The sequence below is a fragment of the Pseudochaenichthys georgianus genome, unplaced genomic scaffold (assembly GCF_902827115.2).
Source record: "Pseudochaenichthys georgianus unplaced genomic scaffold, fPseGeo1.2 scaffold_807_arrow_ctg1, whole genome shotgun sequence".
Taxonomy (NCBI): Eukaryota; Metazoa; Chordata; class Actinopteri; order Perciformes; family Channichthyidae; genus Pseudochaenichthys; species Pseudochaenichthys georgianus.
In genome coordinates, this window is record NW_027263355.1 from 19,266 (window position 1) to 43,103 (window position 23,838).

The following is a 23,838-nucleotide window of genomic DNA, read 5'->3' on the forward strand; positions in this document are numbered from 1 at the left end:
CGGACCGGTTAAAACCGACGGAAAGCGGCCGGAGTTTCTGCACCGACTTGTGGGTAGAAGAGCAACCAGCAGCCCGCACACCTCTGCACACACACACACACACTCCTGCACACACACTCCCGGGTTATGTCCTCTCTCTGCGTGCTGCGGACCCGCCTGCCCGCTGCCATGCAGAGGCGCTTCAGCCTGGATGTCTCGGCTCCTCTGCTCCGAACGCAGGGCTACATCGACGGCCGCTGGGTCTCCGCAGCCTCGGTGTTCCCGGTGCTGGACCCGGCCACCGGGGAGGAGATCGCCCGGGTGTCGGACTGCGGCCCGACCGAGGCTAAGCAGGCTGTGGACGCTGCCTACAGAGCCTTTCACTCCTGGAAGCTCCGCAGCGCCAAGGTACGGCACAGAAATGACACATTTTTAAATAAAATGTCGCTTAATTTCCAAAAGAACACATGCATATCCTAACATATCACTCCTTTCTTAGTATTTAGACCCGATATGTCTTTCTAAGTACTGATGTACCCCTGCACATCAGCAGGAGAGGACTCTTTAAAATGCTAAATTAAAGTGCAAACATTTAAAGTGCAAAATGCACTTTTTTACGATACGATACGATATTACTTTATTTGTCAGATCAAGTTTGAAATGTGACTTGCGTCACAGCAGCTCCATGTCCAACATCAACAGACAAGTATCCAGACGTCCAGACACGATACATGAAACACAAACAACAAACATTTAACATAACAGCACAATCCGTGAGAGAAAACATGCTCGGAGCCTTCAGCGTGCATCTGATCTGGGATTTAGCTCTGTGTGACCTTCAGTCTGTGCTTCAGTCTGACCTTAGTGAATCGTAGTCTTTGATACTTGAACATGTGTCCCCGGTGTGGAACTCACCAAGTGTCAGAAAACACAACCCTCTCTCTTTTCCTCCACACCCACACCTCTTAAAAAGGGGCTGCAACGGATCTGATACAGACTGGTCCAGATTTGAACACTTCTATGACCTCACAGAAGTGGCGCTACGGCTATTGGGCCAACTCCACCAATCAGGAGGAGACAGCCACGGACGTTGCCGTTTAAAGCGCTGGAGACGCGGTAGTACATAAGCCAGGCCTGTAGATGGTGCTGTTCTCACAGAATCAGCCTGTCGCAAAGACCTTGTTAAATTGAGCGAAATGAGGAATGGCTAAAATGCATGATCTGTTTGGTATTTTGAAAAATAAAAAGTATAAATATGCCTATATTATTCAAATATAGCATACTGATATACACCTGAACATCAGCAGGAGAGGACTCTTTAAAGTAGAGACACTACATACTGATATACACCTGAACATCAGCAGGAGAGGACTCTTTAAAGTAGAGACACTACATACTGATATACACCTGAACATCAGCAGGAGAGGACTCTTTAAAGTAGAGACAATACACACTGATATACACCTGAACATCAGCAGGAGAGGACTCTTTAAAGTAGAGACACTAGATACTGATATACACCTGAACATCAGCAGGAGAGGACTCTTTAAAGTAGAGACACTACATACTGATATACACCTGAACATCAGCAGGAGAGGACTCTTTAAAGTAGAGACACTACATACTGATATACACCTGAACATTAGCAGGAGAGGACTCTTTAAAGTTGAGACACTACATACTGATATACACCTGAGCATCAGCAGGAGAGGACTCTTTAAAGTAGAGACACTACATACTGATATACACCTGAACATCAGCAGGAGAGGACTCTTTAAAGTAGAGACACTACACACTGATATATACCTGAACATTAGCAGGAGAGGACTCTTTAAAGTAGAGACACTACATACTGATGTACACCTGAACATCAGCAGGAGAGGACTCTTTAAAGTAGAGACGCTACATACTGATATACACCTGAACATCAGCAGGAGAGGACTCTTTAAAGTAGAGACACCACATACTGATATACACCTGAACATCAGCAGGAGAGGACTCTTTAAAGTAGAGACACTACATACTGATATACACCTGAACATCAGCAGGAGAGGACTCTTTAAAGTAGAGACACTACATACTGATATACACCTGAACATCAGCAGGAGAGGACTCTTTAAAGTAGAGACACTACATACTGATATACACCTGAACATCAGCAGGAGAGGACTCTTTAAAGTTGAGACACTACATACTGATATACACCTGAACATTAGCACGAGAGGACTCTTTAAAGTAGAGACACTACATACTGATATACACCTGAACATCAGCAGGAGAGGACTCTTTAAAGTAGAGACACTACATACTGATATACACCTGAACATCAGCAGGAGAGGACTCTTTAAAGTAGAGACACTACATACTGATATACACCTGAACATCAGCAGGAGAGGACTCTTTAAAGTTGAGACACTACATACTGATATACACCTGAACATCAGCAGGAGAGGACTCTTTAAAGTTGAGACACTACATACTGATATACACCTGAACATCAGCAGGAGAGGACTCTTTAAAGTGGAGACACTACATACTGATATACACCTGAACATCAGCAGGAGAGGACTCTTTAAAGTAGAGACACTACACACTGATATATACCTGAACATTAGCAGGAGAGGACTCTTTAAAGTAGAGACACTACATACTGATGTACACCTGAACATCAGCAGGAGAGGACTCTTTAAAGTAGAGACACTACACACTGATATACACCTGAACATCAGCAGGAGAGGACTCTTTAAAGTAGAGACACTACATACTGATATACACCTGAACATCAGCAGGAGAGGACTCTTTAAAGTAGAGACACTACACACTGATATACACCTGAACATCGTATTTTCTCCTTATCATTGTGAAGCACCTTGAGATGACGTTAAAGTGTGCTTTATAAATGAAATGTATTTTTATTTTGTGACGGTGGACGAGGTCAGAGAGGGAGGGAGGGTCCAGGTTGTTGAAGACTTTGAAGAGTGATATTTATTTAAGGCCCAATCCCAAACCACTCCCTCCACCCTCCCCCTCCGTGACGGAGTGAACTCGTCTGCAGCCTCACTCGCAGCTCACCGAGGCTCCTCCTGTCAGATGGAGGGAGCGAGCTTTGGGACGGCCTCGCCTCTCTCCGGCACAAACAGGAAGTGCCGTAACTGTCTGTAACCATGGTTTCAAATCAGCTTCTCTTAGTCAACAAGTTTAAATGAATAACTCAAATAAAACTCCAAACATCTTTCCTTGTGTTTCTCTTTTAGTTTTAAACCTGATGTTTATAAGCTTCTTAGTTTTTGCAACGGTCTGTGAATATACACAACTTTATAATAAAATGCACACATTTACCTGGGTGTTTCTAATGTCGAGGACGCTTCCTTGGTAGGACATGTCTTCCGAGTCAGGTCCTTCAGAGGCTAGGCAAGAATCCTTCCTGGCATTCGGAGAACGAAGAATGGAATAGGCTAGCAGGTGTGCGTCACATGCGAGGCCCCGCCTTCCATTTCCCGCCCCAGATTTGGGAAACTGGTCCGTGCGCAAAGCATTGTGGGGATTTTAAGACCGCGGAGGATACGATGGTGCGAACTCGAAATTTCCCGCAACGAAGGATTCAGTCCTCGGTAGAATTCCAAGCATCCTGGACATTGGAACAGTCCTTCCTCGACATTGAGAAACACCGTGAGAGTGAGAATGACTGGGCGATGACTTCTGAGAAGACGTATTTAACACGAGTCGAGTCAAATAAACGTAATATGGCTTTCTGTGCGGGAGAGAACGCCATCTGGAGGGAACCCTGATGTTAGCCTCTGCAGACCGTTTGCATGCACTAAAACCAAGAGAGCAGGGGAGGGGACAACCAAAAAATAAAAATAGGTCCCCTTTAAGTAAGTTAGCACTGAGGCCGCAACATGAGGGATTGCTTTGATGCGTGTAATTATTACAAATGAACCCTGACCTTGCTGCGCTGTGATTGGTTCTCCTGCAGGACAGGAGCGTGGTGCTCAGGAAGTGGTTCGATCTGCTGACGCTGCACAAAGAGGACCTCGCCAGACTCATCACCTTCGAATGTGTGAGTACAGAGGGGACACATGCTGATGTAGAAGAGGGGACACATGCTGATGTAGAAGAGGGGACACATGAAGAAGAGGGGACACATGCTGATGTAGAATAGGGGACACATGAAGAAGAGGGGACACATGCTGATGTAGAATAGGGGACACATGAAGAAGAGGGGACACATGTTGATGTAGAAGAGACATGAAGAAGAGGGGACACATGTTGATGTAGAAGAGACATGAAGAAGAGGGGACACATGAAGAAGAGGGGACACATGTTGATGTAGAAGAGACATGTAGAAGAGGGGACACATGTTGATGTAGAAGAGACATGAAGAAGAGGGGACACATGTTGATGTAGAAGAGACATGAAGAAGAGGGGACACATGTTGATGTAGAAGAGACATGTAGAAGAGGGGACACATGTTGATGTAGAAGAGACATGAAGAAGAGGGGACACATGTTGATGTAGAAGAGACATGAAGAAGAGGGGACACATGTTGATGTAGAAGAGACATGGAGAAGAGGGGACACGTGTTGATGTAGAAGAGACATGGAGAAGAGGGGACACATGTTGATGTAGAAGAGACATGGAGAAGAGGGGACACATGTTGATGTAGAAGAGACATGAAGAAGAGGGGACACATGTTGATGTAGAAGAGACATGAAGAAGAGGGGACACATGTTGATGTAGAAGAGACATGGAGAAGAGGGGACACATGTTGATGTAGGAGAGACATGGAGAAGAGGGGACACATGTTGATGTAGAAGAGACATGGAGAAGAGGGGACACATGTTGATGTAGAAGAGGGGACACATGTTGATGTAGGACAGGTCCCTTTAGCCGTGTACCTGTCGGCGTGAAGGAGACCTTTGACCAGACGTGTTTCTGCGTCTTCAGGGAAAGCCGCTGCAGGAGTCCCGCGGGGAGATCGCGTACGCCGCCTCCTTCCTGGAGTGGTTTTCGGAGGAGGCTCGGCGAGTGTACGGAGACGTGGTCCCCTCCCCCGCTAGAGACCGGAAGATCCTCCTCCTCAAACAGCCCACGGGCGTGGCCTCCATCATCACACCGGTGAGCTGCCACTTCAGCTTTAGTTTCTACAGTAGATAGTAATATCCCCTGGGACCGTGCCTTGCTCTGGGGCACCACGGCAGGGTCCAGGAGGTGAACTGGGACCAAGTAGCAGTCCACACTCCATATTTTACGTCTGTTCGGGGACTTGAACCGGCGACCCTACGGCTCCCAGTCCAAGCCCCTACTGACTGATTTACAATAACCACAGAAGAAGAATTGTATGTAATGTAACAAGATACCAGTCTGTTGTGGTTTTGGCATCATTTTGAAACGTGTACGATTTATATAACATAAACAGATGTTAATATTTGTTAGAGAACTCTCACTCGTCCCCAGCTTGAGCTTCAGCCTCAGGATCCATGTATCTGTGATCCTCTCCAGAATGGAAGTAGTCAAAACAAAAAAAGATAATTAGTTGGTATTTCTTTAAAAATCTCCAAATTTTTATTTTTTCTCAAATCTAAAAAATCTGACTTTTTCTCAAAAAAATCTGACTTTTTCTGAATACTTACATTTTTTAATAATCCCTCGTCACGGGCTTGAGCTTCTGATCCATGTATTTATGATCCTCTCAAGAATCTAAGTAGTCAAAACAAAAAAAGAGAATTAGTTGGTATTTTCCTCAAAAATCTAAAAAATCAGATTTTCTTTTTCAAAAATCTGACTTTTTCTCACAATCTCAAAAATTCGGATCTTTTCTGAATACTTAAAAATGTTAATAATCCCTCGTCACTGTCTTGAGCTTCAGCCTCCGATCCATGTATTTATGATCCTCTCATGAATGGAAGTAGTCAAAACAAAAAAAGATAATTAGTTGGTATTTTTATAAAAAATCTCAAAATTCTTACTTTTTCTCAAAAATCAGATTTTTTTTTCTCAAAAATCAAAAAAATCTGATTTTCTCAAAAAAATCGGACTTTTTCTGAATACTTACATTTTTTAATAATCCCTCATCACTGGCTTGAGCTTCAGCCTCCGATCCATGTATTTATGATCCTCTCAAGAATGGAAGTAGTCAAAACAAAAAAAAGATAATTAGTTGGTATTTTTATAAAAAATCTCAAAATTCTTACTTTTTCTCAAAAATCAAAAAAATCAGATTTTTTTTCTCAAAAATCAAAAAAATTTGATTTTCTTTCTCAAAAATCTGACTTTTTCTCACAATCTCAAAAATTCTAACTTTTTCTGAATACTTAAAAATGTTAATAATCCCTCGTCACTGTCTTGAGCTTCAGCCTCAGATCCGTGTGTCTGGGATCCTCTCCAGAAGGGAAGGAGTCATCACATACAGAGACTAGTTCCTGAGCAGTGTCCTTCACATGCTGATATCAAGAGAGGGAGTCACCCAGTCACAAGATGGAGGAATAGAAAGCAGTATTCAATGTTTACTTCAGATTAGCTCCACGTCAGAAATGAGCATGCTTGATGTCTCTCTCCATAGAGGCTTCCAGGTCCTCACACATCCCGTCATGTTCACAGCTCCAGTCGGGAGTCAGTTTATTAATTCATGTATTCCGTCCACAGTGGAACTTCCCCAGCGCGATGATCACCAGGAAGGTGGGCGCGGCGCTGGCGGCCGGCTGCACGGTGGTGGTGAAGCCGGCCGAGGACACGCCGCTGTCCGCCCTCGCTCTGGCCGAGGTAACTGCGCCGCATGTCGCTTTAAGACCTGATTCTATTCTTCGTGAATCCACTGCTACGCTCTCTCACGAGCAGTCCACACACACTGAGGCGCACACACTCCTGGAGAGGGGATGGTATCATCAGCTGTAACGTAACGAAGTGCATTTACTCAGGTGCTGTACTTAACTTGAGTATTTCAACACTACAGTTCAGAGGTACATGGTGTACTTCTCCTCCACTACATGTATTTAATACCTTTAGTTACTTCACAGATCTGCACAACGACTACTTTTACTGTTTTTCACTATATTTAGATGAGAATACTTTCTACTTTCACTTGAGGAACATTTTGAATGCAGGACTTTTACTGTAACAGAGTATTCCTACACTCTGGTACTTCTACTTTTACTCAAGCACAAGATCTGAGTACTTCTACTTTTACTCAAGTACAAGATCTGAGTACTTCTACTTTTCCTCAAGTACAAGATCTGAGTACTTCTACTTTTACTCAAGTACAAGATCTGAGTACTTCTACTTTTCCTCAAGTACAAGATCTGAGTACTTCTATTTTTACTCAAGCACAAGATCTGAGTACTTCTACTTTTACTCAAGTACTAGATCTGAGTACTTCTACTTTTCCTCAAGTACAAGATCTGAGTACTTCTATTTTTACTCAAGCACAAGATCTGAGTACTTCTACTTTTACTCAAGTACTAGATCTGAGTACTTCTACTTTTCCTCAAGTACAAGATCTGAGTACTTCTACTTTTACTCAAGTACAAGATCTGAGTACTTCTACTTTTCCTCAAGTACAAGATCTGAGTACTTCTACTTTTACTCAAGAACAAGATCTGAGTACTTCTACTTTTACTCAAGAACAAGATCTGAGTACTTCTACTTTTACTGAAGTACACGATCTGAGAACTTCTATTTTTACTCAAGTACAATATCTGAGTACTTCTACTTTTACTCAAGTACAAGATCTGAGTACTTCTACTTTTACTCAAGTACATGATCTGAGTAATTCTACTTTTACTCAAGTACAAGATCTGAGTACTTCTACTTTTACTCAAGTACTAGATCTGAGTACTTCTACTTTTACTCAAGTACTAGATCTGAGTACTTCTACTTTTCCTCAAGTACAAGATCTGAGTACTTCTACTTTAACTCAAGAACAAGATCTGAGTACTTCTACTTTAACTCAAGTACAAGATCTGAGTACTTCTACTTTTACTCAAGAACAAGATCTGAGTACTTCTACTTTTACTCAAGTACAAGATCTGAGTACTTCTACTTTTACTCAAGTACAAGATCTGAGTACTTCTACTTTTACTCAAGTACAAGATCTGAGTACTTCTACTTTTACTCAAGTACAAGATCTGAGTACTTCTACTTTTACTCAAGTACAAGATCTGAGTACTTCTACTTTTACTCAAGTCCAAGATCTGAGTACTTCTACTTTTACTCAAGTACTAGATCTGAGTACTTCTACTTTTACTCAAGTACAAGATCTGAGTACTTCTACTTTTACTCAAGTACTAGATCTGAGTACTTCTACTTTTACTCAAGTACTAGATCTGAGTACTTCTACTTTTACTCAAGTACAAGATCTGAGTACTTCTACTTTTACTCAAGTACAAGATCTGAGTACTTCTACTTTTACTAAAGTACACGATCTGAGTACTTCTACTTTTACTCAAGAACAAGATCTGAGTACTTCTACTTTTACTCAAGTACTAGATCTGAGTACTTCTACTTTTCCTCAAGTACAAGATCTGAGTACTTCTACTTTTACTAAAGTACACGATCTGAGAACTTCTACTTTTACTCAAGTACAATATCTGAGTACTTTTACTCAAGTACAATATCTGAGTACTTTTACTCAAGTACATGATCTGAGTACTTCTACTTTTACTCAAGTACAAGATCTGAGTACTTCTACTTTTACTCAAGATCTGAGTACTTCTACTTTTACTCAAGATCTGAGTACTTCTACTTTTACTCAAGTACCAGATCTGAGTACTTCTACTTTTACTCAAGTACAAGATCTGAGTACTTCTACTTTAACTCAAGAACAAGATCTGAGTACTTCTACTTTTACTCAAGTACAAGATCTGAGTACTTCTACTTTTACTCAAGTACAAGATCTGAGTACTTCTACTTTAACTCAAGTACAAGATCTGAGTACTTCTACTTTTACTCAAGTACAAGATCTGAGTACTTCTACTTTTACTCAAGTACAAGATCTGAGTACTTCTACTTTTACTCAAGTACAAGATCTGAGTACTTCTACTTTAATTCAAGAACAAGATCTGAGTACTTCTACTTTTACTCAAGAACAAGATCTGAGTACTTCTACTTTTACTCAAGAACAAGACCTGAGTACTTCTACTTTTACTCAAGTACAAGATCTGAGTACTTCTACTTTTACTCAAGTACTAGATCTGAGTACTTCTACTTTTACTCAAGTACTAGATCTGAGTACTTCTACTTTTCCTCAAGTACAAGATCTGAGTACTTCTACTTTTCCTCAAGTACAAGATCTGAGTACTTCTACTTTAACTCAAGAACAAGATCTGAGTACTTCTACTTTAACTCAAGTACAAGATCTGAGTACTTCTACTTTTACTCAAGAACAAGATCTGAGTACTTCTACTTTTACTCAAGAACAAGACCTGAGTACTTCTACTTTTACTCAAGAACAAGATCTGAGTACTTCTACTTTTAGTAGGGGAGAAGTACAATTAGGAGGTACTTGTACTTTACTTGAGTATTTCAATGTTATGCTACTGTGTACTTCTACTCCACTACATGTATTTAATACCTTTAGTTACTTCACAGATCTGGATGAATGATGTGAAATATAATCAAGTGTTGAATCAGACTTTAGTTCCACCTGGAGTAAATCCACCAGCTACCCTGCAGTCTACAAAGTACTTCAGACTAGCTGCACCTTCACCAGCTACCCTGCAGTCTACAAAGTACTTCAGACTAGCTGCACCTCCACCAGCTACCCTGCAGTCTACAAAGTACTTCAGACTAGCTGCACCTCCACCAGCTACCCTGCAGTCTACAAAGTACTTCAGACTAGCTGCACCTTCACCAGCTACCCTGCAGTCTACAAAGTACTTCAGACTAGCTGCACCTCCACCAGCTACCCTGCAGTCTACAAAGTACTTCAGACTAGCTGCACCTTCACCAGCTTTGAGAACACTTTCCTGATCAATCTTTATTAAACCCTGCAGCTGGCGGAGCAGGCGGGGGTCCCAGCGGGGGTCTTCAACGTGGTCCCCTGCTCCCGGGAGAAGACTCCCTCTGTCGGGCAGGTTCTCTGCACCGACCCCCTGGTGGCCAAAATCTCCTTCACCGGCTCCACGGCCACCGGCAAGGTGAGAGGAAGTCACAGAACAGGGGGTCCGGACTACGGCCCGGGGTCCTTCCCTCCTTCAACATATCTGTATTATGCATCAATCATCATTTATACATTTTTAATTGGCCGTCAGCAAACTCTAAAGGTATATTGGAGTTTGGCCCACACATGTCTGTACGTCTGGAATATACATGTATTACACAGCAGTATTGATTTGTTAATAAGCTTAACTTCAGTCAGTTCAAGTTGAGAAATCTTAGTTCAATAACTTGTTTGCATAAGAAGCTTGAGATACACACTTCACACAGTACATCAGCGTGCAGGCGTGATATCTGACCATGCTGCAGTATTTAAACATTGTGTATTCCGCTGTCAGATACTTCTGAAAATGGCCGCCGACACGGTGAAGAAGGCGTCCATGGAGCTGGGAGGCCACGCCCCCTTCATCGTGTTCGACAGCGCAGACGTGGAAATGGCCGTCAGCGGCGCCATGAACTCCAAGTTCAGGAACTCCGGACAGGTAACCAGTACTACAGTACAAATTATAAGAGAATACTTTATTCATCCCGAAGGAAATGGTTGTGCAAAAATATAATAAACACAGAAGCACTCGAGTAGAAAGTACAGGTATTTGTGTTCAACATGTGAGAAGTAGAAAGTACAGGTATTTGAGTTCAACATGTGAGAAGTAGAAAGTACAGGTATTTGGGTTCAACATGTAAGAAGTAGAAAGTACAGGTATTTGGGTTCAACATGTAAGAAGTAGAAAGTACAGGTATTTGAGTTCAACATGTAAGAAGTAGAAAGTACAGGTATTTGAGTTCAACATGTAAGAAGTAGAAAGTACAGGTATTTGAGTTCAACTTGTAAGAAGTAGAAAGTACAGGTATTTGAGTTCAACTTGTAAGAAGTAGAAAGTACAGGTATTTGTGTTCAACATGTAAGAAGTAGAAAGTACAGGTATTTGAGTTCAACATGTAAGAAGTAGAAAGTACAGGTATTTGAGTTCAACATGTAAGAAGTAGAAAGTACAGGTATTTGAGTTCAACATGTAAGAAGTAGAAAGTACAGGTATTTGAGTTCAACATGTAAGAAGTAGAAAGTACAGGTATTTGAGTTCAACATGTAAGAAGTAGAAAGTACAGGTATTTGGGTTCAACATGTAAGAAGTAGAAAGTACAGGTATTTGAGTTCAACATGTAAGAAGTAGAAAGTACAGGTATTTGAGTTCAACATGTAAGAAGTAGAAAGTACAGGTATTTGAGTTCAACTTGTAAGAAGTAGAAAGTACAGGTATTTGAGTTCAACTTGTAAGAAGTAGAAAGTACAGGTATTAGTGTTCAACATGTAAGAAGTAGAAAGTACAGGTATTTGAGTTCAACATGTAAGAAGTAGAAAGTACAGGTATTTGAGTTCAACATGTAAGAAGTAGAAAGTACAGGTATTTGTGTTCAACATGTAAGAAGTAGAAAGTACAGGTATTTGAGTTCAACATGTAAGAAGTAGAAAGTACAGGTATTTGAGTTCAACATGTAAGAAGTAGAAAGTACAGGTATTTGAGTTCAACATGTAAGAAGTAGAAAGTACAGGTATTTGAGTTCAACATGTAAGAAGTAGAAAGTACAGGTATTTGAGTTCAACATGTAAGAAGTAGAAAGTACAGGTATTTGGGTTCAACATGTAAGAAGTAGAAAGTACAGGTATTTGAGTTCAACATGTAAGAAGTAGAAAGTACAGGTATTTGAGTTCAACATGTAAGAAGTAGAAAGTACAGGTATTTGAGTTCAACTTGTAAGAAGTAGAAAGTACAGGTATTTGAGTTCAACTTGTAAGAAGTAGAAAGTACAGGTATTAGTGTTCAACATGTAAGAAGTAGAAAGTACAGGTATTTGAGTTCAACATGTAAGAAGTAGAAAGTACAGGTATTTGGGTTCAACATGTGAGAAGTAGAAAGTACAGGTATTTCAGTTCAACATGTGAGAAGTAGAAAGTACAGGTATTTGGGTTCAACATGTGAGAAGTCGTCAGGAAAAGAAGTAGTGGAGTAAAGAACTGATACCAGAACGAAGTATTTGTACTCCACTACTTCCCACCGCTGAACATAAAACATCGGAACTCTGACTCCCCCCTCTTCCTGCAGACGTGCGTGTGTTCGAACCGCTTCCTGGTGCAGAGCAAGATCCACGATGTGTTCGTGGAGAAGCTCTGCCGAGCGATGGACGCCGAACTCGTGCTGGGTCACGGCTCGGAGCCCAGCACCACGCAGGGCCCGCTGATCAACAACAGAGCTGCAGAGAAGGTGAGAGATCTCGCTCTGCAGAGAGAACCAGACGTATCAGCATGTAGTGACTCTACTTTAAAGAGTCCTCTCCTGCTGATGTTCAGGTGTATATCAGTATGTAGTGTCTCTACTTTAAAGAGTCCTCTCCTGCTGATGTTCAGGTGTATATCAGTATGTAGTGTCTCTACTTTAAAGAGTCCTCTCCTGCTGATGTTCAGGTGTATATCAGTATGTAGTGTCTCTACTTTAAAGAGTCCTCTCCTGCTGATGTTCAGGTGCATATCAGTATGTAGTGTCTCTACTTTAAAGAGTCCTCTCCTGCTGATGTTCAGGTGTATATCAGTATGTAGTGTCTCTACTTTAAAGAGTCCTCTCCTTCTGATGTTCAGGTGTATATCAGTATGTAGTGTCTCTACTTTAAAGAGTCCTCTCCTGCTGATGTTCAGGTGTATATCAGTATGTAGTGTCTCTACTTTAAAGAGTCCTCTCCTGCTGATGTTCAGGTGTATATCAGTATGTAGTGTCTCTACTTTAAAGAGTCCTCTCCTGCTGATGTTCAGGTGTATATCAGTACGTAGTGTCTCTACTTTAAAGAGTCCTCTCCTGCAGATGTTCAGGTGTATATCAGTATGTAGTGTCTCAACTTTAAAGAGTCCTCTCCTGCTGATGTTCAGGTGTATATCAGTATGTAGTGTCTCTACTTTAAAGAGTCCTCTCCTGCTGATGTTCAGGTGTATATCAGTATGTAGTGTCTCTACTTTAAAGAGTCCTCGTGCATGTCACCCTACCTGGTAATGAACCTGGTTCTGGTTCTGATGGTGTGTACGCTGTGTGCAGGTGGAGGCCCAGATCTCAGACGCGGTGTCCCGAGGGGCGAAGGTTCTGCGGGGGGGGAAGCGTCTGGACGGCTCCTTCGTGCAGCCCACGCTCCTCAGTGACGTCTCCACAGACATGATCTGCACCCGGGAGGAGACCTTCGGCCCGCTACTGCCCGTCATCAGGTCTGAGACAGTCATAAAGCCGTTAGATCTGTTTGATACTTTGAGACTGAGAAGTCTCCCTGGTCCCCGGCTTGAGCTTCAACCTCAGGATCCATGTGGTTGGATCTTTAAAAAAAATGTTAGAAAAATGTCCCTGAAAAAAAAATGTCCCAAAAAGATTCTGACTTTTTCTCAAAATTCTGACTTTTTCTCAAAAATATCAACATTTTGACTTTTTCTCAAAATGATGACTTTTTCTCAAAAATATCAAAATTCGGACTTTTTCTCAAAAATATCGAAAATTCTGACTTTTTCTCAAAATTCTGACTTTTCTCAAAATTCTGACTTTTTCTCAAAATTCTGATTTTTTCTCAAAATTCTGACTTTTTCTCAAAATTCTGACTTTTTCTCAAAATTCGGACTTTTTTCCAAAATTCGGACTTTTTTTCAAAATTCGGACTTTTTCTCAAATATCAAAATTCGGACTTTTTCCTCAAATTCTGACTTTCACTACATTTTGACTTTTTCACAAAATTCGGACTTTTTCTCAAAAATATCAACATTTTGACTTTTTCTCAAAAATATCAACATTTTGACTTTTTCTCAAAAATATCAACATTTTGACTTTTTCTCAAAATGACTTTTTCTCAAAAATATCAAAATTCGGACTTTTTCTCAAAAATATCAACATTTTGACTTTTTCTCAAAATGATGACATTTTCTCAAAAATATCAAAATTCGGACTTTTTCTCAAAAATATCGAAAATTCGGACTTTTTCTCAAAATTCGGACTTTTTCTCAAAATTCGGACTTTTTCTCAAAATTCCGACTTTTTCTCAAAATTCGGACTTTTTCTCAAAATTTTCAAAATTCGGACTTTTTCTCAAAAATATCGAAAATTCGGACTTTTTCTCAAAATTCGGACTTTTTCTCAAAATTCGGACTTTTTCTCAAATATCAAAATTCGGACTTTTTCCTCAAATTCTGACTTTCACAAAATGTTGACTTTTTCACAAAATTCGGACTTTTTCTCAAAAATATCATTTTGACTTTTTCTCAAAATGATGACTTTTTCTTAAAAATATCAAAATTCGGACTTTTTCTCAAAAATATCAAAATTTGGACTTTTTCTCAAAAATCGAAAATTCGGACTTTTTCTCAAAATTCGGACTTTTTCCTCAAATTCTGACTTTCACTAAATGTTGACTTTTTCACAAAATTCGGACTTTTTCTCAAAAATATCAACATTTTGACTTTTTCTCAAATATCAACATTTTGACTTTTTCTCAAATATCAACATTTTGACTTTTTCTCAAAATGATGACTTTTTCTCAAAAATATCAAAATTCGGACTTTTTCACAAAATTCGGACTTTTTCACAAAATATAAAAATTATGACTTTTTCTAAATACTTCAAAACGTTAATAATCCCTGGTTTGAGCTTGAGCCTCAGGATCCATGTATCTGTGATCCTCTCCAGAAGGAAGGAGTCATCACATACAGAGCATCAGCTAGTTCCTGAGCAGTGTCCTTCACATGCTGATATCAAGAGAGGGAGTCACACAGTCACAAGATGGAGGAACAGAAAGCAGTACTCAATGTTTACTTCAGATTAGCTCCACGTCAGAAATGAGCATGCTTGATGTCTCTCTCCATAGAGGCTGAGTCATCATGTTCATCACATAGCTATCATCTGCCTCAAACAGTCCTGATGCTCTTCCAGGTCATCAAGCATCCTGTCATGTTCACAGCTCCAGTTGAAACCTTTGTAGCATGCTACTCTCATGTTGGAAGAGGACACTCAGTGTTTTACCAACAGTACACATCTCTAGTTCAGAAATGTCCTGTATTAGGAAACTATAAAATAAGGACATTGGCATCCTAACCCACCTTGCAAAAGGCTCAGAGTTGATGTCACCACACTGAATTAAATAAACCAAAGATCAAACCAGCACTTTTGAAACAACATTTATTGTCGTGTTAAACTTGAGGGTCATTTTTCTATTTTACTGTAAATGTTTCTCAGGCAGAACGCCATGTGACAGGACCGGTATAACCTCTTTAGATAAAATACGAGGCACAGCATTAGCAAATTAAGAGACACAATTAAATATTTATTTAGTAGAGATATATCATTTATTTTATACAAAGATTCTAGTAAAATATATTCTATTAAATGTGATTTAATAATAGTCAAATAATTATTGTACACATGGATCCAATAATGACCTTTTTTATAAACCTTAAAAGGAAAGAGAAAAATCTAAACAGAGAATAAATGATGTATTTTGTGTATGTATTCTGTCCAATGCCGTCATGTGTCCGTAACATATTTCTATATATTCCTGTAGCTTAGTAAGACTGTATATTGTAAAGTATTCAATATTTTTGCTGTGTATGATTTAGAATTGGTAAATACTTGCTGCTAATGTTAATTATCTTTTTTAAATATATTTACGCAAATAATGCTTGGCAACACGCTGCTGGAACAAAATCATTTCCCAATTTGGGAACAATAAAGTATCTATTTACAAAACCAACCGCTGTAATGCACCTGCTATGGATGTTTATCGTCAAGGTAGCGCTTTTATAAAAACAGTTCAAATGTGTTAAAAAGACGAAATACAAACTAAAGATGTTTGTGGTTTCCAGGTTTGACACGGAGGAGGAAGCTCTGGCCATCGCCAACGCTTCTAATGTCGGGCTGGCAGGTGAGTTGCTTATACAAAAAAGTCAGATTTGTTCTTCTACTTGTCATCAAATTGAAATGTATAGCAGGGTCTCCAGCACATAGAAACTGCCGGATGCTAAACTGCAGGTGTTGGGACATTTGCACAACATTACGTTAATTAGGATTATCGCCATGTAAAAAAAAAAAATGGCTTGGCCGATTCGGACGGTTCTGGAGTGGTTTTGGGGGTTAGTGAGGACGCTGAATCCATTTCTGACATTTCCAGGATCAACAATGACAGATTTAACCAGAAAGTGGCCATATCTGTTCTCTCTGTGGACTGATTATAACTACCATGAGTAGAGTTGGACCATTGGATATAGAGAGCACACAATGAACATGATTACCTCTACTGTGGACTAGGGATGCCAGCGATTATTCGATTATTCGCTACAGTCTCCATAATCGAATATTATTTTTAAAAATCGATTTTTTTTATATATTTTTTTTATTATTATTTATGTTTTTTTTTTTTTTTCTGGCTTAGTTTCAACCAAAATATATATATGCTAATAATAGTATTAATAATTGTAAATGGTCATTGGTCACACCACCAGTTTGTTTTACTGTAAACTTGGCCTGCGTGGACTCCTGCCTGAAATCAATCGACAACTTTGTTAATCCTGCAAGGGGCGATTGGTTATGAGCCGCTTGTGTCATGTCACAGGCAGGAACACACGGGAAGAAAGCACACGGCGGATACACCCCTGGATGTGGGTCATTCCGGTTTACACTATAACGCTGTGATGTTCCTGTCCTCAGGGTACTTCTTCTCGCAGGACGTGAGTCAGATCTGGCGCGTGGCGGAGGCGTTGGAGGTGGGGATGGTGGGAGTGAACGAAGGCCACCTGTCCACCGCGGAGGCCACGTTCGGGGGGGTCAAACAGTCCGGGTTGGGCCGCGAAGGCTCCAAATACGGCGTGGACGAGTATCTGGAGGTCAAGTACATGTGCTTCGGAGGCCTCAAACCCTGAAGGGCGGCAGCAGGGAAATACAATCAAAGTATAAGTGCAGTAATCTGTCAAGGTCGTCATACCTGTGGATCTCAGGTTCTTAAATTAACTTAACGTACCCGTGACCAACGCATCTAAAATAACCCCTTTTTAAATTTCAGCTTCTTGACTACCTTTTGAAGAACTTTAAGTTTAAGTAAATTAGTATGTTTTCACTAATCGGAAAATAGCTCGTTAGGAACGGGTTTTTTTCAAAGGAAATTGTCTTTCGGCAACGATTTTATTTCGTCAGCTATATTGATTTCTTGGGTTTTAGTCTTTAATCACAAAAAAGTCAATAAAAAATCAGTTTTATGAAAGACAAAACATGTTTTTAGAACCTGTGACCTTGAGCTATGCAGTCTACCGTTACATGCCATGACCTGAGGGGAATACTCTCTTCCGATTGGCTAGAGTTGCTGCCTCTGTACATCTTTCCAGTTTTTCCAAATTACAATAACTAACGAATTTACCATTAACTTTCAAAGAGTGGAAAAAAGCAGTTTTAGATCCGTTGCTGAACAAGAGATTAATAAGTTAGTGGTAAACTCCGTCTACAGCCAACATGAAGTATGTCGTTTTACAAAAAAGGCTACATGGATAATATAAAGAATTAAAGGAGCTTTTGTATCATTGTTAAAGCTAGTTGGCTCTACACATACATCATAAAGACCTTACAACGCTTCAGATGGTTAGTAAACATAAAACAAGATACTTGGACAAGTGAGATGTATACTTTATTATCATTTTCAAAAGAGAAAAACATTTGAACATTTGAAAAACGTATTAAAATAAAGTCATTTAAGAGTGGGACAGACGTGCTAACGTTAGCGTAACCTATATATTAGGGCTGTGCGATTATGGCAAAAATCATTATCACGATTATTAAAAACGATTATCCATTTACTTTGAAAACATCCATTTATTGAAAAATAAAAGTGAACCGTATGTTTTTAAGAGTTGATTAACCTGAACTTTAAGTATAATTCAACTGAAAAAAATAAAATAAATAATAATAATAACTACATTTTTTTTTTTTTAAATAAAAATAATAATCGTTTTATTTCGATTACGTTGTTTTCGTAATCGTTGCAAGCCAAAATCGCGATTAAAATACGATTAATTGCACAGCCCTACTATATATATATATATATATACTATCATCAAGGACCTGAGTGGAGCTTTATATAATATGACCTGTGACACAACAATGCAGTTAATGCTGATAACTATCCCTGTAAGACGGGTTGCTGCTGTTCAGTAATGAGCTAGTTAGCGTTAGCAGCTTACATGAGAGCAGAGAAATCAGACGGTTGCTGAGGACATCACATAATACTAAACTCTACCCAATCAGAATCCAGTATTTTGTGACGATGAAGCAAATGTTGGTAGTGGCCGAACGGCGTACTGTTATATTTTCATTATTTAAAACACGGGATTGAGTACAAAAACCTCCTCAAACCCACCTGTGCAGACCAGCCCCCTGCAGTGCCACGTGTCCCGCATCGCTGTCCTGTTGTACCGTTTTTAAGAATACTCCCCGAATGGTAAGGTGTCCTTGGGTGCTTTGTGAGGCGCCTCTAAATAAAATGTATTTTAGTATGTGTGACATCCATATTTTTCCATTCAGAAATATCTCAATAACCAATTGGTAGATTACATGGTAACAAAGGCAATAACAATAACTCAGATTTGATGGTGAGGAGGGACAAAGGTCAAAGGTCTTTGTTTAGAACGGTAAAGAAGCTGCACACTTGGCCGTGGTGGAAAAGGGATTCTTCACGTTTCTTCATGATTAAATTACTTTTGTATGCTGACATTTGATTACTTTGGGATACATGGTATGTGTGTATAAATTATTAGCAAGATTATGAAGTCCTTAAAACATAGTTTTTTTGCTAAAACATGTTCAAAAGTACAATAGGCGCTTTCACACCAAGTACTTGTCCCAGGAATAGTTCCCGGAACTCTTTAATTCCTGAACTATCTCGTAGATCGCGTTCACACCGGAATAAGTCCCTGAGGGAGGATTACGCAAATGAAGCCGCTGAAGACTTCTTCTTCTTTGGGTTTACTGGCAGGCCGCAAACAACTTCACGGCGTATGCTGCCACCCGGAGGCTCCGGGACTTCGGTGGCAGTAAATCGCCGCCCGGGTAAATCGCCAGAACGCCGACACCTCCTCATCTCCACCACTCCCACGTTTTATTTTGTGTTGCCATAAGTTAGTCTCTCCGTTGGTGTGCTGGGCTAATGCTAATAATGCTAATGCGAGCAAATAAAATGGCGGCTTCACAAACACTTTTTGGAGTTTTACGGGGCGTGGTTTGCAATTCGGGGGAAGGTTCCCGATCCCCGATCTTTTTGGTGTGAACGCAAAATCCCACGAACTATTCCTGGGAAAAGTACCCCGGTGTGAAAGCGCCTATTACGATAATCCTTTATTGATCCAGTGTGGACATTTGCAAATAAATGAATGACTTTAAAAGTGGAACACATGACCCTAAGGTTTGTTAGGCATGCGTCTAGTTTTTAAGAAGAAATACATGTTGGCATCTCTCTCTCTGTGATGTAATGACTATTGTAGTTTCATAAAAACCTTGTAACTGTAGGGTGATGTTGTTCGGCAGGTTTCCCCCAAAGTGCCATGTAAGTGACTTTTTGTAATTAGTTGTATGGATCTTGCCTTTTTTTTGTGATTAAATATTGCTTTAATGTCATTGTTATATTTAATGTAAAAATAAAAATATTAATTTTTGTATTTCTGACTTATATGAATCAAATATTAAAAGAGGAAATTGTTATATTACATGTTGTCGTTTTTTTTAATGGTATGTAACAGATTATTTTTTGTCCAAATAATTTTCGGAAGAAGAAATATACCCTTAATCCTTAATGGTCCCACAGAGCGTAAATGTACATTCTGCATTTTACCCACCCTAATGAAATTAAAGCCACTTATCCGTTCCAGAGTTTTCCCTACTGTATATTACTCTGTCCGCCGTTAACTGCCGTATATCAATGAATGACGAAAGTGTCAGTGGTTAGTTCAAGTCAGTAATCATACATACAGTCTGAGGGATGTTTTTATAAACTTCTCAGGTCAGATTAACAGAACAAGTGAAGTGAACATAACGTTGTGTGTAGCCCACAGGTTATAAACTCGGCTCAGTAAAGCACATGCTGAAAACGGATTCTGTGTCAAGATAGTCTGCTCCTCCTCTATCAACCAGCTGTACATCCTTCTCCATCAGATTACTCCACTGCTATGGAGATCATCTGCTTGTTTACCATCCAGGTGAACAGTATGGCCGCTGCCCGTGTTCAGCCCACCAGTGACCGTTGACTCTAATACAATCTTTGGAGAATTAAGGAGGAATTAAACTTCATCAGTCGGTGCCTCAATCCAACGTTTTGTTACTAAACAACACTGAACAAGCAACAAAGAACAGGATTGAACAACATTCACATTTGCACAACTCAAAAACGGATGAACATGTTGTAACTAGTAAGCTAACAAGCTAGCCGCTGTCAGCTAGGCTAGCAGTTTCACCCTGCATCTAGGCGTTGTGCTAAGCTAGGCTAACTGGGTCCTGAACTGGCAACACACTCACAGCATTTCGTGTTATTATAGTCACAAAATTAATCTATTGATTCCGCCATTTTTTTTCGTGTCACAACGATTTTAAAAGCAATGTAAATAATAACCAATTAGAAGGAAAAACAGATTTCAGTATTCTGACACAGAACGATTTTAGAAGCAATGTATTTCTATTGGTAGTATGTTTCGTGCCTGCACCAAATAATAATACAGAAGGAAATACAAAATGACAAACATACAGGTTTCAGTCTTCTGAGGCTCTTTGCTCCATTTCTTTTCCTCCCAGACGGCAACAAAACTCTGACATTATACAATTTAAAATAAAAGGAATAGGCTTAGGGTAAGATATTGAGTAAGAAAATGTTTTTATGAACCACACAGCTTCACACAAACACACGGGTCTTCCAAGACCCGACCGGACAAAAAGACGTGCAGGCACGAAACATACTACCAATAGAAATACATTGCTTTTCAAATCGTTCTGTGTGACACGAAAAAAATGCGAAAATCGTGTTCAATAGATTAAATTCATTTTGTGACTATAACACGAAATGCCGTGTTTATATAAAGAAATAGGATTAGTTTAGCGTTGAAGTTTATAAACTCAGATTTTGCTTTTTGGCATTTCTTATAGGCTACTTAAATTCTAGGTCCCCTTAGTAATTAGCATAGTTAAGATAGTTAGCTTAAAGTTACATTACATTGCATTTAGCTGACGCTTTTATCCAAAGCGACTTACAATAAGTACATTCGACCAGGAAGACACAACCTTGAAGAAAACAGAATCATAAAGTACATCAGGTTTCATAGAGCCAAACATTTCAAGTGCTACTCAGCTGGCTATAGATAAGCCAGTCCTTTATTAGTATATAAGTGCTTTGTCAGCAGTTCTTTGTTAGTAAGTTGGCTCATAGATGATGATTGCTGGTTCTCTCATTTAGAAACTACTCTTGGATAAACTTTCTTGTTGGCTAGCAAGAAACAACATGTCAATCAGAAAGGTGAGTTGGTGGAAGGTGGGTAATTTCTGTTTGGAAGTGCGTGGCTAGCAGTTTCCTTCCTGCTAAACGAGGCTACACATGTTCATTATGACAATACCATGAAGTACCCATTGTTTTGTGTGTTTGGTAAGCTGATGGGTTAGCAGAGGGTTTAACCTCAATAAATACTGGACAATTGTGTCTACGCTTTGGGTATCATTACGTTTAGTTACAGTTAGCTTTCAGGTCTGTTACCTTAGAGATGGCTTAATGTCACCTTCAAATCAGGGCTCTCTAAACCAAAATTAGCTTGTTAGATACTAAATGTAAATCAGACAGATTTGAAGTTGTTGGAAAGTGGATCGTTTCTGTTTTGAGGTTGAGCTAGGCGAAACACATTTTGTAAAGGTAAGGATTGAAATGAAGTAAAGTTTATTTTTGTCATGAACAAGTGGCCTGCCAAAGCAGTAATCACTGGATAGCTGTGACGAATCCTAACATGTGTTTACTTTGAGATAAAGCCATTCATTGAATTAGCTTCCAGACCAGTTAGCATCTTGGTCCAGCTGGCTAACAGTTGGAGGACATTTGGATAGATTGGTGACTAGCTTGTGGCTAACAAGACACAACGTGCAAGACTTGGAGATGTTGAGTGTGGAGCTGAAAAGATTATTCGATAGGCTGAAGAGTTGTTAATTATTATAATAAATAAATCGCCAACTTTTTAGTTAATCGATGAATCAATCTAACTTCTAATATATTTTCCCCTATGACAGATATTTTTGGGATTTGTGGACAAAATAAAACATTTGAGGATGTCATTATGGGCTTTAGGAAACCCTCCATTTCATGACATCTAATAAAAAATGAATAACTGATGGAGAAATTGCCAATACAAATAATTGTTAGTTGTAGCTCAAAGGTTTTCTCTTTTGTTGAAGCTCGGATAGCAGTTGCCCCTTAGCTTGCAGAAGTTGTGCTAAGCTAGGCTAACACATCCTGGTACTCTCTCCGTACAACCTCCCCTTCTGACCCTTGGGACGATTTCCCAAAATGTCTGATTCTTCTTTAAATGTCTTATTTAGAAGTCTTCATTTCAAGACACAGGCCCTTGAGGTTGTCTTCTTGTAAAGCATCTTCCACATTTCTTTTGGACAAAATGTGGAAGTTCCAAACCCGTGTTGTTCTTCGTAAGGAGTCGCAGGTTTTTCCTCCAGGCATTAAGTCCTGAAACGGGACACTGGTAAATTCAACTGACCTTACAGAAAAAGGGGTTCTGGGAAATGAAGTCCTTTGAACTGTAAGAAGTGAAATCTCTCGCCCAAGCCTCCAGGAAGTGCTCCGGACTCTGAGGAAAATATTCGTTGTGTCCAAACGGCGGTACTACAACTTCCGTATCAGTCCGTGACGTCACCCGGCCCAGAAATACTTTTTCCCATTGACTAACATGGGGAAAGAGACGTCTGTAAATCAGAGGGTAATTGTTTTTTAAACTAAATAAACTTCCCAGTATGAACTATTTTAGGGCCCCGATTAGAATCATTCGGTCCTTAAAGTTTAAAAATGCACTAAAAACCGAATCCAGATTTATTTTCTCTCTCCATTCATTCTACTGAGGGGGCTTAATTACAGGGGGCGGGGCTTAGTGTCAGGAGGCGGGGCTTAAGCGGAAACTCAACTGCGCTCTATGAGCTACATACAGGTACTTCTGCTCTCACAGCAAGGCATGATGGGTAATCTGTGACGTTTTGCTCTCGAGAATGTCAGGCCATTTTGTCCTCATGAGCCAATGAGCAGCTCTCACAGGAAAGAACAGGCTGTGTCCAGTTGTTATTAAACATCCGTGGTCCCTGCCTGCCAAGAGTGCAAACATCACAGACGAGTCCCGTTTCGTCACCAGGGGGTCAGCTGTCCGTCACCCGAAGGCGTTTCCGTTGCGCGCGGCGCTGGCGCTGGTCCGGTTCCTGCTGCGGACGGGTCGCTCTCGGCTGAAGATGGTGTCCTGGTCGCTGTCCAGCTCCGACTCGGACATCATGAGGCTGGAGTTGTGCTCCGTGCTGCGGTGTTTGATACCTGCAGAGAGGGGAGATGTTTCATCATTAACCTCTTGAGCCCTGGGCCCTAGCCCCCAGGCTCCAAGATGACATGCCCAGAATGAACGAGTATATCTTCACAACTAAT

The 23,838-nt window shown here is 40.1% G+C and overlaps 2 protein-coding genes across 5 annotated transcripts in view; one reads left to right on the plus strand and one right to left on the minus strand.

Moving 5' to 3' along the window:
• Nucleotides 1-19,885, plus strand: aldh5a1 (aldehyde dehydrogenase 5 family, member A1 (succinate-semialdehyde dehydrogenase)). Its single transcript, XM_034080000.2, has 10 exons — nt 1-387; nt 3,956-4,039; nt 4,927-5,097; nt 6,625-6,741; nt 9,969-10,112; nt 10,470-10,613; nt 12,234-12,392; nt 13,212-13,375; nt 16,007-16,065; nt 16,848-19,885. The coding sequence occupies exons 1-10, from the start codon at nt 127-129 to the stop codon at nt 17,057-17,059; spliced, it is 1,515 nt and encodes a 504-aa protein (XP_033935891.1). The 5' UTR covers nt 1-126; the 3' UTR covers nt 17,060-19,885.
• kiaa0319 (KIAA0319 ortholog) overlaps nt 19,663-23,838 on the minus strand; it is a 29,664-nt gene continuing 25,488 nt past the window's right edge. For all 4 annotated transcript variants that reach the window (XM_034079997.2, XM_034079998.2, XM_034079996.2 and 1 more), the window contains one exon: nt 19,663-23,730. In XM_034079997.2, coding sequence (XP_033935888.1) covers nt 23,573-23,730 — 158 coding nt within the window. In that variant the 3' untranslated portion in view covers nt 19,663-23,572. The remainder of the gene's footprint in view (nt 23,731-23,838) is intronic.

Bases quoted from the DNA above. Each gene is read 5' to 3' on its own strand.
- aldh5a1 (XM_034080000.2), top strand. From the start codon at position 127: ATGTCCTCTCTCTGCGTGCTGCGGACCCGCCTGCCCGCTGCCATGCAG. The intron at 5,098-6,624 runs GTGAGCTGCCAC...TTCCGTCCACAG, and splicing joins TGGCCTCCATCATCACACCG to TGGAACTTCCCCAGCGCGAT. The intron at 10,614-12,233 runs GTAACCAGTACT...CTCTTCCTGCAG, and splicing joins AGTTCAGGAACTCCGGACAG to ACGTGCGTGTGTTCGAACCG.